This window comes from Rattus norvegicus, chromosome 10, assembly GCF_021556685.1.
Source record: "Rattus norvegicus strain SHRSP/BbbUtx chromosome 10, alternate assembly SHRSP_T2T, whole genome shotgun sequence".
Classification (NCBI taxonomy): Eukaryota; Metazoa; Chordata; class Mammalia; order Rodentia; family Muridae; genus Rattus; species Rattus norvegicus.
This window is the reverse complement of record NC_141543.1, coordinates 53,008,532-53,027,020: the sequence shown is the minus strand read 5'-3', so window position 1 is coordinate 53,027,020 and position 18,489 is coordinate 53,008,532. Positions and strand designations below refer to the sequence as shown.

At 36.3% G+C, this 18,489-nt stretch overlaps 1 protein-coding gene across 51 annotated transcripts in view; it reads left to right on the top strand.

Annotated features, from left to right (window-relative positions):
* Ncor1 (nuclear receptor co-repressor 1) overlaps positions 1-18,489 on the top strand; it is a 142,897-nt gene that overhangs the window by 62,229 nt on the left and 62,179 nt on the right. For 15 of the 51 annotated variants that reach the window (XM_087573873.1, XM_087573891.1, XM_087573890.1 and 12 more), the window contains 7 exons: positions 1,883-2,061; positions 3,417-3,471; positions 4,809-4,910; positions 9,298-9,422; positions 13,196-13,410; positions 14,632-14,694; positions 18,054-18,193. In XM_087573873.1, coding sequence (XP_087429999.1) covers positions 1,883-2,061; positions 3,417-3,471; positions 4,809-4,910; positions 9,298-9,422; positions 13,196-13,410; positions 14,632-14,694; positions 18,054-18,193 — 879 coding nt within the window. 51 annotated transcript variants of the gene reach the window in all.

The following is an 18,489-nucleotide window of genomic DNA, read 5'->3' as shown; positions in this document are numbered from 1 at the left end:
TATTGAAAGATTTGGAAATCAGGCACATAAAACCTATGCTTACATGTTTTCAGCATACTAACAAGTAAAAAATAATGAATATGACGGGCTGGAGAGATGGCTCAGTAATTAAGAGCTCTGGCTCCTCTTCTAGAGGACCTAGGTTTAATTTCCAGCATCCACATGGCAGCTTACAATTGTCTGTAATTCCAGGTGGAGGAGATCTGGCACCCTCACACAGACATACTACTAGCGGACAAAACACTAATGCACATAAAATAAAAATAAAAATAAATAGTGTCATAAACCTGTCTGCTTTGATCTCTACCAAACATCTTTTTTTTTCTATGACTATTTTGGTCCAAGTTGTAGTAGATTACTATAGGCTTACTGTCTTGAAGACTGGACTTGGTACTTAAAATTGCTATGATAAATATATGTATTATCTCACTAAACTAAAATACAAGAAAGATTCTAGTTATTATTTTACAAATAGTGAAACTAAGGCACAGGTAGGCACTGGACCACAATGCTGTGGGTAGCAGAACCAGGTGGCCATACGAGTGGATCTTGTTCCAGCCCTGTGTTCTTTCCTCTATCTATTGAATCAATTACATTTCTATAGGCCCCTACAAGCTAGTCTGCTTTAGGTATTGGATCCAAGTCATAAGTAAACCATCAAATTATTCAATCTTAGAAAGTTAGATTACTAGTGAGGGAGAGAAAACAGTTTCATTAGTCTATACATACTGCCTGTATTTATTTAATCTACATTTTATAAGCAGTTTGAGTTTTCCTTTAAGTGTAAAAATAGCTTGCTTGTATATTTCAATTGTTACATGTATTAAAATTTTTCTTGTGCCTATTCATATTGTGTTATATGATCCTATGACTTACTTGTTAATTCCAGTCACTTGAGCCATGAAGAAAGTAGAAAGTCATAGGGTGGCTTCTATGAGCTGCCTCAATTCTTAGGATGTTGTACCAATTAAAATAGATGTGTGCTTGTGGTTTTGACCTCTTTTCTCACTTCTGATAATGTTTTCCTACAGAGAAGATCTGAAGTGTCTTTTGATCTCATGGAATGTGTTGCCTTTGGGGGAGGATTGTAATATTCAGCTACAGAAATGCATCCCACACTTTATAAGGCAGATATTTCTATGCATTGTTACATAATGGTCAGTTGTTCTCAGCCTCTTTTTTCTTTTAGTCCTTGTAACGTGTTATTGAGCCCATTAGAATCCTTTCCATTTAGAGTAGAAGACATACACTTTTTTTTGCAACACATTGAAGTTATATTTGGAATTTATTTTCTGAAGTCGTAATACATAATGCATATAATCTTGTGTGCTCTCTATGCAAGTGATATACTCAGGAGCTGTAAAACACAATCATTATTCTATATTTCTTTTAAAATCACCTGGAAATGCACGATTGACAACCTAATGACTAAATCTGCATTAAATTTCTTTGCTTGCTTCTGTGTGAATTCTGTTAGGGTACAACTGAAAGTGTTCTAAAAATGCTTATCAGATAAAGTGATTCCAAGCTAATATGTTAGTCCTAAATATTGATGTTCAAACCACTGAAAGCACCCCCTGGAACTTAGTAAGACTTGATAATTTGGGAATATTTTTACGGGGGAAAAAAAAAGAGCTTATTTTTAGATAAATACTATAGTTTTATAAGAAATTTCTTTATGCAAACTTGTGTTTATAAACATACTTTGAGAAAAGTCATACACATACATAGTTTAGTAAACCAGCTTAATTTACAATGATAAGAATCTTAAATGATTATGATGTATGTCATTGTCATTTACAGACTTTTTTAACTGTTAAAGTCTATATTCCCTTAAAATTTTAATAGTATCCTAACTAAACAGCATTTATTTTTTTTGCAGAATAATGAGAAACAAATGCGGCAGCTTTCTGTGATTCCCCCGATGATGTTTGATGCAGAACAAAGAAGGGTCAAGTTCATCAATATGAATGGGCTCATGGAGGATCCAATGAAGGTTTATAAAGACAGACAGTTTATGAATGTTTGGACTGACCACGAAAAGGAGATCTTTAAGGACAAGTAACTTAACTGTTAAATTATTCTCTTACAGAAGTTAGTAAAAGTGTTTGACATTTACTTGAGAGTGAACTCTTTCTACAAAACTTTCATTCCAAGTTGGCATTGGAGTGAATACTGTGAGAAATAGATAAACTTATCTTCATATAAACTTGTAGGTAGGATAATGGTTAGCAGATAAGAAATGAGCATATGGGGCTGGAGAGATGGCTCAGTGGTTAAGAGCACCAACTGCTCTTCCAGAGGTCCTGAGTTCAAATCCCAGCAACCACATGGTGGCTTACAACCATCTGTAAAGGGATCTGGTGCCCTCTTCTGGTGTGTCTGAAGACAGCTGCAGTGTACTCATATATAATAAATGAATAAACCTTTAAAAAAAAAAAAAGAAATGAGCATATGGAATCATTTTAGGAAAGACTCCTAAACTTGGGTGCAGTCAGGTTAATTTGGGGAGGTTTGTTAAAGGACAGATTTCTGTGCCTTACAGTAACCATAGATAGTAGGCAGCTTCCTGTAAACATTTAGCAATAACAGGGTATGGGGTGCATCTAGAGACAGAGTCCGGTGGTCTCTGATTTAGAGGCCATCCTGGTCTACACTGTGAGCTCCAGGACAGTCAGGGCTATGTAGTAAGACCCCATCTTATAAAACAAAAAACCCAAAATTTAAAACTTCCCTTTAAAAACTCAGCCATTTAAAAATTCTTTATATCTCTGTTATCCAGTAGGCAGTGAGGACTCTCTTTGATTTATACTAGACATAATTCTTCCAGTTATTTCTTATTTTGTTAAAACATTTGGATGTGTATATATTCTTATTAATATTTCTGTTTATATAATTTCATAAATTCATATAATTTATTTTATTGTATTCATTCCATTCCTCTGTCTCCCATTTTCTTCTATCATCCATTCAACTTTCCTAACAAATTCACTTTCGATTTTCATGTTTGTTTAAAAAAAAAAAATGTGATCCATTAAGTTGGCCATGAGATTTTTTTCCTAAAACATTGTTAACTACTTATCAGAGGAAACACAGCTCTCCCTTCATTATCAGCCGCTCAATGCCAGTAGCTCATCCAGTGAGATTGGGTCCTTTCCTTGCTAGAATGTGAAAAGGACTTGATACTAGCAAAGGTCTTGTGTAGCTGACCTCTGCTTTGAGTTTCTGAGTGCAATGATGATGTCATGTTCTGAAACAGCAGTTCACAGCATTCCTTTCCATCTTCTGCCTCTTATAGTTTTCCACCCCTGTCCTCTTTGTTGTTTCCTGGACCTCTGGGCGGCTCTAAGATGTTATAGAAATCCTCTTTTGGGCTGAGTGATGCATTTCAGTACTGTTTCTGTTTTTAAACTCAGGTTTATCCAGCACCCAAAAAACTTTGGACTAATTGCATCCTATTTGGAAAGGAAGGTAAGAAGAAATACTGAGATGTTTTTAGGCTTGTAATGTGTTTGGATTTTTTTGTGTTCTAACAAGTAATAGTAGTTAACTATAACTGAATTTACAAAGGACTATGATAGATGAAAACATTCTGGTAGTTTTATTAATATATAAAGTGATAATTATAATTACATTATAATCGTAAGCACAGGGTCTGGAGAGGCTACAGTGGTTAAGAAGGCCATACACCACTTACAGAGAGCCTTATAAAATGGTTCACAACCAATTGTAATTCCAATTCAGGGTGACCTTAACATGTCTGACTTCTACACATATACCAATACATGTGCACACACACAAACTAGAAATAAATATTGTTGTTATAGAGGTACCTAGCTTTGCAGAGATCAAAGGCTAGCTTCGTCTACATAGTGTGTTCTAGGCCAGTCAGAATTACGTAGTTGAGCCCCTGTCTCAAAACAAAACATACATTTTTTAAAGTAGCCAGGAGGTGTTAGTGCCTAACCTTAATCTGTGGAGGCAGAGTCTGGAGGATCTCTGAGTTCAAGGCCACCCAGAGTGTGTTCCAGGACAGCCAGGGTACACAGTGAAACCTGCCATAGAAAACAAAACCAAATAACAAAAAAATTAAGTGAATGTGGTTCTTATGAGAGAACCAAAAGCAACTTTCATTATTTTCTCAAAAAATGATCTAATGTCTATTCCCAAAGAATACATTAATTACTTTGAGTTTTTAAAGGTCATTATTAGTTCTGTTCTCTGGTTAAAATAGCAGTCCTGATTTCCCTTTGCTTGTTATTTTGTAGTCAATTAGCTTTGATGTTTTTGATTAAAACATTGTAAGAGGGCTGGAGCAATGGCTTAGTGACTAAGAGCACTGATTGCTCTTCCAGAGGTTCTGAGTTCAAATCCCAGCAACCACATGGTGGCTCACAACCATCTGTAATGAGATCTGATGCCCTTTTCTGGTGTATCTGGGGACAGCTACAGTGTACTTATATATAATAAATAAATAAATCTTAAAAAAAAATCATAAGAGACACTTGAGTTTTTACATTTATAATAGAGTATATTGCCAGTTAATAAGAGCACATTGAATGTTTCTGGAATTGTTAGCATAGTTTGGATTAAGGCAACCGTAGGTGTCTTGTATATTAGTTTCCCTATCTATCTGCCTAGATATGCTTTAACTTAAGGCCTCATGGCTTTGTTTTTAATTTATGATTTGGCTACACTAGAAATTTTTCTTGAAAATATTTATATTTAAACATGAAATATAAAAATTTTTAAATATTTTTATTACAGAATTAAAATGAAACATTAAATAAAACTTTTCTTTATTACAGAGCGTGCCTGATTGTGTTTTATATTACTATTTAACCAAGAAAAACGAGAATTATAAAGCCCTTGTGAGAAGAAATTATGGGAAACGCAGAGGCAGAAATCAGGTACATTATTTTTACTAGGTAAATGTTTCAAAGTTGATGGAAATATGAAGACAAAAGAACATTGAGGCAGGTGTTATTTGCAATCCAAATAAAAGTCTGCTTGGGCTGGAGAGGTCCTGTGGAGGGCAAGAGTGCAGACATTGTTGCAGAGTTTCATTGTCAGTGCCCACATGTGGCCACCTACCACCTCCTGTGAGTCCCTCTGAGAGACCAGATGCACTCTCCTTGCCTCCAGTGGTACCTGGACTTTAATGTGCATGTCTGTACAAAGGCACACATATATTAAAAATAAAATCCAACTAGGGATATTATTTTATGTAAGAGCATTGAATGCTCTTCAGAGGATCCAGTTTGCTTCTATCAGAAGACCTGAGTCAGGTTGCTCACAACTGCCTATAACTAACTCCCGACTCAGGATACCCTATGTCTACACTCTTCTGGTGTCCTTGGTGTATGTGTACACACACACACACACACACACACACACACACACACACACACACACACACATCTTTTTTTTTTTTAAAAAAAAAGAAAAAAAAAAAGAATTTGTTTCGTTAGGATGTGGCGTAATTTCAAACATTCCCTCATTCTTGGTATGTCCCCATGAGAATACCTGCAGATGGGAGTTTTATGTGGCCTGTTTGTGACCAGAGCTATCATACAAGTCATTGGTAAAAAATACTTACTTCATTTTCAAATACTTGGGGTTTTTTTTGTTTTTTTTTTTTTTCTTCAGGATTTTTTGCTTTTCCTCATTTTGACACTGTTTCTTTCTCTGTCTTTACACCAGCATATTTTTATCTCTCAATGTATCCAGAAACATAGTTATCATTTAGTAGTTTTGAAGTTGGAAGGATGTCTGTCTAAACTGTAAAGTAATTGGTAGTTAGGAAGAATGCTCTAGAGAGGCTAAAATTTGAGTATAATGCCAAGAGCTTCATCCCATTACCTGTTCCATGGGCTTGTGCTTAGAACCTTGTTTTTTGCATTTGTGGTTGGCAACAGTGATGTGTCTATGTTAGCATCAGTATGGAAACTGCCAAAATCCTCAGAGTGCAGTGTAAAGCCTGTAGGAAATGCCTGTAAGTAGTTGCTGCTCATACCAGTGTGTGTTCTGTTGACCGAGAGCTTTTGCTCTCTGGGAAGTTAGTCTGAAATTTAGTTTCCTTAAAGGTATTAATTATTAGTGTCTTTGACAGGATAGACTTAAGAGGTTTTCTGTTTATTGTCTGAATACATTTTAAAAGAAAGCATGACTGGTAGTAAAGCAGTAGTACTGCATTCTTTTTGCCCTCTTTTACAAAGTGGGGAAATCATTCATCTTTCTGTTTTATTAACTTGAGGTATATTTTTCTTCTTCAAGATAGAGTTTCTCTATGTAGCTCTGGCTGTCCGGAAATCACTCTGTAGACCAGAGTGCCCTCAAACACACAGAGATCCACCTGCCTCTCCCTACCTAGTGCTAGGATTAAAGGTATGTGCACCACTGCCTGGTGTAACTGGAGAACTTTTGCTAATACAAAAATTTATGTATAGGTGTTAGGGATACAGTTAGATACAGCAGTGCATGATGCTACTCCAAAATCCCCAGGGCAGTGTTCACACTGAGGACAGACACCTTTTATTTTTTTGATTTGAATTTTTATTTGGTTTTATATCGTGCCTTTTTATTTGTAGAGAATGTCTTATTTCATGCTAGGTGGACTCACCTAGCTGAATGAAACTTGTTTTCTTGACTGTAAGTATCAGTTTTAAAGGAAAGAGAAACCCAGACAAGAGCTGCTATGTCTGTTGAAGGCACTTATAGAAAGTTTCCTTTCGAATGGGCCTGTTCTGCAGCAGCCAGCCGGTTAGGACTATCTAGGTCAGAGCCTACCACATCCTAAAGCACATGCACTGTGGTTCTCTACATATGTGCCCGAAACAAAAGGAACTTCTGTTACCTCTTGTTTAAACCAGATCTTCCTTCTCCCTCCCTCCTTCCTTCCTCCCTTCCTCCCTCCCTCCCTCCCTCCCTCCCTCCCTCCCTCCCTTCCTCCCTTCCTTTCTTCCTTCCTAAGATTTGTTTATTTAATGTATATGGGTTCTTTGTCTGAGTATCTGTCTGCACACCCAAGAGGGCATCCGTTCCTTTATGTTGGCAGCTGCCATGTGGGTGCTGGGAATTGAACTCAGAACTCCTGGTAGAACACCCAGTGCTCCTAACTGCTGAGTCATCTCTCTAGCCTGTAGGTTATTAGCGTTTGAAACAAGTCTTGTGCTAGAAACACAAGTCTCTTGCTAGAAATAGGAAGTCAGAGCTGAAAAAAATCATTCTCAGTTGTAAAATAAATCATCTTATAGTTATATAATATACACTTCAAAATCACCTGATATATCAAATTTTATTTTAGTAAATATCCAGTTGCATGGGAATTAACTAGATCAAAAATTGGTAAGGTCATATACAAGTGAGGGAATTAATAGCATTAAATAGTAGATGTAGTTCTTGATAGACTCTGAAAAATGATAGACAAATAGACAATAGCCAGACTGATAGCCAAATAGATGGTGGCTATGATGACGTCCAGTGGATGACAGCATGAGCACTGAGGGTGAAAGGGGTGTGGGCTGCAGCTGAGAGGATGCCTGATGCCAGGGGCTGCAGGCCTAGGCAGTGCCTGCGGGGAAGGAGGTCAGCACTGCTGTTTGTCTTCAGGAAGGTTAGTGGGTGAGGCTGACAGTGTAAGAAAAGATGTGCGTTTTTTACACCAAAACAATAGGAATACGAAGACACTAAGAAATGGGGTACAAAGTCATCTGTACTCGTTAGCGAGTTCCCAGAAATTCAATCTGTAATTTCAGAAGTGACAGAAAAATCATTGGAGGTCGATTGTGTAAAGAGAAATACATTTTATTTGTCTTTATCCAATTTTAAAAAATTAGTTTACAAAGTAATAGATATTATTACTGAATTTCAGTCTTGCTTTGTTGTTGTTGATCCCTCCTCACTGCTCTTCAGCCTACCCTACCTTGATGTCTCCTTCTTCCTCCATTCCCAGTCCTTCTCTCTCCTTTATGACATGATCTTTTCTCCAGTGGGCCTCCTTTCATGACATGCTGATGCACACACATACATACATTGAGATAATTTCTTACCTTGTCTGCCTTAGTCTGCCTTATTTTCCTTAACAATTATTTTTACTACATTTATCTTTTTGTACCTGTGTGCCATGATTTCATTTTTTAAGGCTGAATAAAATGAAATTGTATACTGTATCACATTTAGTCATTTATTTCTTGATGGGCATTGAAATTGGCTCCATTTCTGAGTCTTAGTGACCAGTGTAGCAGGTAACATAGATGTGTAAAGAACCTCTGACTATTCTTAAGAGTCTTTTGTGTCTTTTTACTTTTCTTAAAACGTTTATTGAGTCGTAAGCAGTTTCTGTAGGATCTTAAGAGTTTTCGGTGGTTCTGTTTGTTTGTTCTCTGTCCTGATAGAGACAGCTCTAGTGATTTCCAGAGGGACTGTGTCAGTCACATTCCTTATCTCTTACTGTATCTTAACGCACCATCTCTAGCAATTTCAAAGCTTTATAGTCCTTATATTAAAAATATCTTTCATTCATTTTTTGGGCATATAAAAGAACGTTGGCTATAATTTTATTCTTAATACACTTGGATAATTCAGTTTCCAAGTACCATTTTTACTTATGTCTTTTTCCAATATATGCTTTAGACATCTTTGTTAAAAATTAAGTTGTTGTAATTGTATGAATTTGGGCTCTTTATTTTATCGGTTTACATGTAGGTTTTGTTACTATGATTCTGAGTTGCAATTTAAGATCAGATTTTGATACTTCCTTTTTGGCCATTTAGGGTCTTTTGTGTTTTCATACAAACGGTATGTAAGATTGTCTATTATTATTCTATAAAGAACAACATTGGAACCTGAGCAGTGGTGACACACACCTTAAATCTTAGCACTCTGGAGACTGAGGCAGGCAGCTCTCTGACTTGGAGGCAAGCCAGGTCTGCAGAGCAAGTCTCAGGATGGCCAGGACTACACTGAGAAACCCTGTCTCGAAAACAAAACAAACACCAAAATATCATTGGAGTTTTTGCAATGGGAATTATGCAAAATCTTTAGGTCACTTTCATTAACGTTGCCACTTTAATAGTGGGAGGTCTTTCTTGTTTTATTTATTTATTGTGTTGCTTTATTTTATTCTTGTTTTCTTTATTGTAGACTTGGTTCATTTTCTTGGTTAGGTTTATTCTCAGTGCCCCCATCTACTACTGTAAATGAGATCCCCCCAATATTGTTCCAAGTGAATACTGTAATTGGTCAGTTTGATTTCTTTTACTTTTGTATCTTACAACTGATGGTATGTTCTAGCAGCAGATTGCCCGTCCCTCACAAGAAGAAAAAGTAGAAGAAAAAGAAGAGGATAAAGCAGAAAAAATGGAGAAAAAGGAAGAAGAAAAGAAGGATGATGAAGAAAAAGATGAGAAGGAAGAGTCTAAGTGAGTGGAGCAGTTAGAGACATGTTACAGGTTCAGATCTGAAGCTGCATCTAGTGCGTGTGTGGTTCGAGTCCCCAGCAGTGTGGCTTGACTAACAGGTTCTTGGTGTGGTTAAGAGGTGCAGTATCAGTGAGGCAGTATCAGTGAGGCAGTATCAGTGAGGCAGTATCAGTGAGGCAGTATCAGTGAGGCAGTATCAGTGAGGCAGTATCAGTGAGGCAGTATCAGTGAGGCAGTATCAGTGAGGCAGTATCAGTGAGGCAGTATCAGTGAGGCAGTGGCACACACACGCTTTTACTTCCAGTACTTCGGGAGGCAGAGGCAGGGGCAGGGGTATCTCTGTGAGCTCTAGGGCAGCCTGCTCTATAGAGTGACTTCCAGGACAGCCAGGGTTTCAAAGAACAACTCCCTCCCCTCCACAAAAGAAGTGGGTGGGGGTTGGGGATTTAGCTCAGTGGTAGAGCGCTGGGTTCGGTCCCCAGCTCCGAAAAGAAAAAAAGAAAAAAGAAAAAAAGGAAAAAAAAATCTAAGATCTGCCTGCCTCTGCCTCTGCCTCTGCCTCTGCCTCTGCCTCTGCCTCTCATTATTCCCTTCATGCTAACACTGACATAAAGACCTACTAGGTTCTACCTCTTCCAACACTTTTAAACTGCGCCCATTAGGACCAAATCTTTAACATTAAATCAATTGCAGGACATTTAAGAGCCAAAGTTTACCAAATACATAGTCTGTGTGCCTTTTTTTTTACTTAGTCCAATAGAAGAATGCATCTTTGAAATTCATAAAAGTCATTGTGTATTTCAGTAGTTTGTGCCTTTAAAAATATTTATTGAGCTATTTATAGACTCTTCAGAAATACTTAATTTTGCCTGTTCTTTGTTTTGTTTTGTTTTTGTCATTTAATATCTCATAAGTCACTTGTATGATTTTATAATAAGTCAGGGACTAGAGAGATTCCCCAGCAGTTAAGAACACTGGCTGCTCTCTGAGAGGATTCAGATTTGAATCCCAGCACTCATATGGTAGTTCACAACATTCTATGATTTCAGTCCCAGGGGATCTGATGCCTTCTTTTGGTCTTTGCCAGTACTAGGCATGCACATGGTGCAAAGACATAATTCATGCAGGTGAAATACTCATTCATATAAGTAAGTAAGTAAGTAAGTAAGTAAATAAATAAATAAATAAATAAATAAGAACTAAGAGTTAGACATTCATGCATTTCTACCTTGAGAAGATACTCATAACAAAACAAAAATAAGGTGTTTTTAAGTTTAGGGTAAACATTTTTATACCATATAGTCACGGTTCTTCTTATAAAGTTCTTCTTATAAATGTTATCTTTTTAAAAGGTATTTTTTTTTTGTTTTACTTTTTTTGTTGCAAGTTTTAAAACCACCTGAAGGTGACTTAATTTTTTTCATTAAAAAGTTTAAGTTACCTGGGTTCGGTCCCCAGCTCCGGAAAAAAAAGAAAAAAGAAAAGTTTAAGTTACATAGCATGCATTCATAGGTAATAGTATATGGTTTAGGTTATGGTTTGGAGAGGATGACAAAATGCATAGGATATGTCCTATTCTTGGGTACTTTGTAAGTAAGAAGGAGAACACTAGGCAAGATGCAGACAGAATTTAGAACATAATCCTGAAATGCAGACATAGCAGAACAGTGAGACTTGTTTGAAGACACAGACCTGGGTGAATAGGAAGAGGCACTCACAGCTAAGAGAACCAATTTGAAGAGCTGTGCACTGAGAACAAGACTGGGATTTCATTAGACTGAAGGAGAGGAGTAGAAGGCAGATGGCCTTTGAATTCATTTGGTAGGGCTTTAGTAAAGGTGGACACGTTTGACTTTATTCAGGAGATGGTGAGCATGGGAATAGGTAGGGATGGGATGGATAGTTGTTCATTTATTTATTTGTTTTTTTTTTTCTTTGAGAGTCTATACATAGGCATGACTGTTCTGGAACTCACTGTCTAGACCAGGCTGTTCTTCAATTTAGAGAAACCCACTTGTGTCAGCCCCCTAAACTCTGGGGTTAAAGGCATTTCCTATCAATCCCAACTGTGTATTTATTTTAAGACAGGCATTAGGTTTTAGCAAAGGCTGGCTTTGAATCATCTTGAATCGAGCCTCCCCAAGTACTAGATTAAAAGAGTGTCCAGCATGCTCAGGTTTGCAGTGGCTCATGGCTACAGCTGAGTAAACTCTGTGTGTTTCTAATTTATACTATGATATAGAGTCATTCTTGAAGCATATGTTTATTATGAGAGAATATCTATGCCTTGATAAACCTCAACAGGCTTTTATCTGAAGTAGTTAAATTGTGAAAATAAATGGCATCTTCCACTAATAACTGACTCTTGAAAATGTGTACTTTAAAAAATACATTGACTCATTCCTTATAAATTTCATAAATACACACAGTATATTTGATCACATTTACCTCCTGTGTCCTTTCAGATACAAAGTCCCTTAACTATTGTATTTTTCAATATAATAAGTATCATCAATAGTACAAAGAATATTCTTCAGATACTCAAAATATTTTTATAATAATACTATTAACAATATTCATCAGGAATTAAATTTTCTTAAGTACTGGAGACTATAATTAAGCTCTTTGTAGACTGAGAGAAGTTTTGACATAATATAATAATAAATGTGTATGATGTTCCAGGTACTGTATTAATTTCTTCAATTAATATCTTTTTTTTTTTTTTTTTTTTTTTTTTTTTTTTTGAGCTGGGGACTGAACCCAGGGCCTTGAGCTTGCTAGGCAAGCGCCCTACCACTGAGCTAAATCCCCAACCCTTCAATTAATATCTTTAATCCTTGTAACTACTCTGTGAAATATATTCTCACTGTCTCAGTTAGGGTTTTACTGCTGTGAACAGACATGATGATCATGGCAACTCTTATAAGGACAACATTTAATTGGGTCTGGCTTCAGAGGTTCAGTCCATTATCATCAAGGTGAGAACATGGCAGTGTTGAAGCAGGCATGGTATAGGAGGAGCTGAGAGTTCTACATCTTCATCTGATGGCTGCTAGAAGACTGGCTTCCAGGCAGCTAGGATGAGGGTTTTAAAGCCCAAGTCCACAGTGGCACACCTACTCCAACAGGGCCACACCTTCAAATAGTGCCACTTCCTATTCTAGACACACCCAAACCACCACAATCACTAATCTTATTTTATAGATCAGAAAACCGAGGTTCACAGAGTTTCTCCCATGTTATGTCATGGTAAATCATAGGAACTAGAGGATCTCAGGGAGCCTGATCCAGGAGCTGTTCTGCCAACCAGAAAACCACACTGCGTTGTTTGTGCACAGTCATATCTAGACTTAGTTCAGAACCTAGGCTCTGATTTAGTAGAATTGTATTGTAGATTATTACTACACAATAAGTATCAGTCATGAATATTACCTGCTTTAATTTCATTTCATAGAGTAAACTAACAGAATTTAAGCAAAAGCAAAAATTTCAAGCCTTTTGCTTTTGCTATATATAAAGTCTAATATTCCATTTCAGGTGTGGGTAAAGTTTAAGTCTATTAGTATATGATACAAGTCTTCTGGCGTGTCTTGAACCAGTCAAAGCTATTGAAAAAAATCTCATATGATAAAATTCTCACATGATAAAGTTTTTCACAAGATAGAGTTTAAAAAGTAAAAGATTGGATAAATTTATGCAATTTCTATTTTAAAAATGCTCTTTACTGAATCCATACTTTTAAATCACAAAAGCTTCAATTTGTTTGTTTCTAGAGAAACAACCAAGGAAAAGGATAGAACAGAAGCCACAGCAGAAGAAACTGAGGAGAGAGAGCAGGTCACTCCAAGGGGGCGAAAGACTGCTAACAGCCAAGGGCGTCGGAAGGGCCGGATCACCAGGTCCATGACAAGTGAAGCTGCAGCTGCCAGTGCTGCTGCTGCAGCCACTGAGGAGCCCCCTCCACCGCTGCCACCACCCCCAGAGCCCGGTTAGCAGAAGTGATTGCTTTGTGCAGGGCGTTATCTTACCAGTTCTGTTTGAGAGAGAAAGTAAGGCAGGGGGTGCCAATACTGATAACTAAGAAGTGATCTTAAAGTCTGCTTTTTAATTTATTAAGCTTGAATGTAAAATTTGTTTAGAAAATAAGTTACAGTGTAGCATTTCTTCCATTAGTATACCATTTTGTTCTCAAACTTTTTATTTGGCATATAGCATAAAATATTTTCTGTTTTTTCATGATAAAATATTAATTCACTCATGTATGTGCAAGTATCTGGTGATTGTAGGTACACACAGGCCACTGGTCATATGTAGAGGTCCAAGGACAGTTTTCATCCCTGAATTCTGACTGACAGACTTACAGCAGAAGTGCCCTTACCTGCTGAGCCATCTTGCTGGTCCAGTTGTACAATATAAAAACAAGTTAATGAACTGTTCTATGTATTTCTCCCCTCTTTAGGAATATTTCTTGAGATTTGAGATTTAATTATTTGTATTTTGTATGTGTGCTTTGTCTGCATATATATCTGTGCACTATATGCATTCCTGTTGCCCTCAGATGCCAGCAGAGGGTACTGTATCCTATGGAACTGGAGTAAGAGACAGTTGGTAGCTGGCATGTAGGTGCTGGGAATTGAATATTGTTCTCTTACCTTCTGATCCATTCCTCCAGCCCTGTTTTATAATTTTTTAAGTATTCATAATTTCCATTTTAGTTGTTAAATGCCTATTCTGTGTTGACATTTTGCTTCTGAAGCATGACTTACATAAACATTTTCTACTGTTTAGTGGTTAAATTGTCGGTTTCCTCCTTTTTAAACCAGCATGGACTGCAGTATAATCAAACATGTCTTCCTATACTAAACACTTTGTGTTTATTAATTGTGTCTGCTTCTGCTACAAAGCAGGGAGCTTGTAGACAGTTTAATAAGTAGATGCTTGATTAGGTTACACATTCTGGTGGCAAGAAAAGAAGAGTCACTGTGTTCCTTTGTCCTTATAGGGCTAAACATGTGGCTAAGGGTGTCTGTCGGAGAATATTGAGAAAGATCTTGGTACTAAGAAGTGTGGAAATTTTCCATCTAATTGGCTCTTAAGAGTCTGATACTATCTAATTTTATACAAGACAAATGAGATACCAGTTACATGATTTTTTTGAATGACAGGTTCAATTTGGATTTCCTTTGCCTGAGTTTTCGTTTTATTTTAGTTTCTACAGAACCAGTTGAGACTTCAAGATGGACGGAAGAAGAAATGGAAGTTGCTAAAAAAGGTAATATACAGCAATGTATAATATACAACAGTGTATAATATACAGCAATGTATAATATACAGCAATGTATAATATACAACAATGTATACTATACAACAATGTATACTATACAACAGTATATACTATACAACAGTGTATACTATACAACAGTGTATACTATACAACAGTGTATACTATACAACAGTGTATAATATACAGCAATGTATAATATACAGCAGTGTATAATATACAACAGTGTATACTATACAACAGTGTATACTATACAACAGTGTATACTATACAACAGTGTATACTATACAACAGTGTATACTATACAACAGTGTATAATATACAACAGTGTATACTATATAACAGTGTATAATATACAACAGTGTATAATATACAGCAGTGTATAATATACAACAGTGTATACTATACAACAGTGTATAATATACAACAGTGTATACTATACAACAATGTATACTATACAACAGTGTATAATACACAACAGTGTATAATATACAACAGTGTATAATACACAACAGTGTATAATATACAGCCATGTATAATACACAACAATTTATAATATACAGCAGTGTATAAAGATTGAGTTTATTTTTTTGTTTTATTTATTTTTAAGATTGGTAATAGTGAAATAAAACAAATTTTTTTACATTGAAAAGAATAGGCCAGGGGCTAAAGAGATATTTCAGGGTTAAGAGTACTATTCTTCTAAAGGATCTGGTTTCAGTTCCCACTAGTCACATGATGGCTCACAACCATGTGCAGCTCCAGTATCCGGCGATCCAATTTTCTCTTCTGGCTTCCATGGGCACCAGAAGTGCACATGGTATATATACATATAAGCCAGCAAACACACACACACACACACACACACACACACACACACACACACACACACACACACCACACTTGTGCACACCTTTGTGCAAGTGAAGCATAAACACATACATAGCCACATGTACAAAGACTAGGCCAGCCTTGGCTACTTAAGTTCAAGGTCACCCTTGACTGTGTGACAAGACCCCGTTTATACCCCGAAAAGGTTTTCTAAAAAGGTAAATAGAATTTTGAAATTTAAGTAAGTAGTATCCAGTAAATAATTAATTTGGAGATGCCCATGTTTGAAGCATTTTTAATTCTCTCTGGAGTTTTATTTTGATTTCATTGGAGAGCAGAGTACTATTTTGGTATTTCTACAATAGTTGGGATTATATGCATTAGAATTTGGGGGGTAAATTATGAATATATATATATATATATTCCTATTATTTGCAAGTTGTATAAATAGAATGGAGACTATTTCCTTGCCTTCTATTTGGTAAAATCTTTCTTTTAATGATTGGCTTGTTTAGTTAGTGTGTGTGTATGACACATGCAATGGACCATAAGTGAACGTCAAGGGAATCCTGTTCTCTCCTTCCATTTTGCTTTTGAGGCAGGATCTCTTCGTTGTGTTTTTGTTGCATTCCATTGATAAGCTTCCAATCAATTCTGTTTTCCCCATCACTCACATAGGGATGCTACCTTCTGGGGTATATGTCATTGATTCTGGCTTTATATGTGGGGTTTGGGGTTAAATTTCAGGTCATTTGGATCATTCAGTAATCACTTTACCCACTGAGCCTTCTGCCTAGATTTAGTTAAGTTTTGTAATTATATACTACCAAGAAAATGAGTCAGAGATGAGATTGTAATATTTGTGGCCAAGCAGATACTATTTTGAGTCCTGTATCTGCTATTTTAGTAGTTGGGTGGACTTCATTGTACCACAGCATTTTGTAGACTTTATTTTTCCATCAGTGTTTACTACTGCAGTATAATTTGAAAGTGAACTAAAATTTTTTACAGGGTAAATAGTAATTTACAGAAAGCTAATTAACACTATCTTATAATCCTTAAAAGAACTTATTTTATGTAGCCTTTGCTGTTTATCAGGTAATGACGAATGCTATGGCTTTTTTTTTTTTTTTGGTTCTTTTTTTTTGGAGCTGGGGACCGAACCCAGGGCCTTGTACTTCCTAGGCAAGCGCTCTACCACTGAGCTAAATCCCCAACCCCGCTATGGCTTTTTTTAAAAAATTTTTCTAGCCAAAGTTTCTTTAAATAATAGCCCTGGCTGTCCTGGGACTGGCCTTGAACTCACAGAGATCCACCTGCCTCTGCCTCCCACGCCTGTGATTAAAGGTGTGCTCTGAATGTTACATTTTAAAATCATACATAAGCAAAATTTTGTGAAAACTAAGTAGTTTCAAGTGTCTATCTTAAAATATTTTTGTTTAATATTTTGTAAAACAAACATATGTTTGTTCATTTACCATAAGTGGCAGATGTTAAACGTGTATAATTATTAGAAAGATTTGTACTTCTCTCATGCCATCATCAGAGTATGGCCTCCAGAGATTGAACTCAGATCGTCAGGCCTGCAGGATGAGCAGTTTCACATACCCTTACATGATTGTTCAGATTTAAGTATAACTCCTTTGATTGTGCTGCAAGTACTTCCTGATAAGTTATCCTTCCAGCCCCTAATTTTCTTTCTTTCTTTTTTAAGTATGTTTGATTTTTATTTTTGATACAACAAATCATGTAGCCTCAAACTTGGCCTTGAACTTCCGGTCCTCCTGCTTCAGCCTTCAAAATATTGGAATTACAGGTGTATGCCACTGTACCTGGCTGATACTCCAATGTTTATTATACAGGGAACTCTTCATAGTAATCTTCATAGCCGGTGTTCATCTCTATTCATTATGTATTGAATTTTATATAGCTCTACATATATCTATATGTGAAATTCCATATTCCATATTTTTTGAACACATATATTTACTTGCATGTATTTAGTATGTATGATTAGAGAAATACTAAATTGGGATTTATTTGGAGGTTGGGCCTAGGGCCTCATGTATGCTAGGTAATTACTTTACCCTTAAGCACTTTCCCTAACCCTTTTAACATTTTATTTTTAACTTTTAATTTTTTAAATGTATTTTTAAAAGTTTTATATACATTGAATGATTTATATTTGTTTATTATTAAAATACTATCTCCAAGGATCTAGAAATACCAATTTCTCCACTTTGCAAGCCTCTGACCCATTTCTGTAGGTTCAGCTTCATTCTTATCCCTGTGGGGGAATCTGTGTGAGGGACAAAGTTTACCAAGTATGTTAAATTTGGGGGAATATATAAAAGTACAAGTGAGTTCTGTGCCAGTAACTATGTCAATAAACATTGAAGTATGTTAACAAACATCTGAAAGTATACTATTATTGTATTATTGGTTAAGTTGCTTTAATATTTCTCTTGCTTGAATAAGTGTCTTGATCACTTAGTATTTGATCTGTTTTTAAAATGCAGGCCTGGTAGAACATGGTCGTAACTGGGCAGCCATTGCCAAAATGGTGGGAACAAAAAGTGAAGCCCAGTGTAAAAACTTCTATTTTAACTATAAAAGACGGCACAATCTTGACAACCTTTTGCAGCAACATAAACAGAAAGTGAGTAGAGCAGTAGTGGTAAGTGTTTTGTTTATCCTTTTTTACTTAAAAATGTCTTAAGTAGAACACTTAGAACCCACATAGTAGAAAGAAAGAACTGACCTTAGTCTTTCATATTTATGATGAATATGGACATGTGTATATAAACCTTTTTTCTAACAATAAATTAAAATACAGGTTTTTTGTTTGTTTTTCGCGACAGGGTTTTTCTGTGTAATCCTGGCTATCCTGGTACTCAATCTGTAGAATAGAGATCTGCTTGCCTCTTCGTCCCAAGTGCTGGGATTAAAGATGTG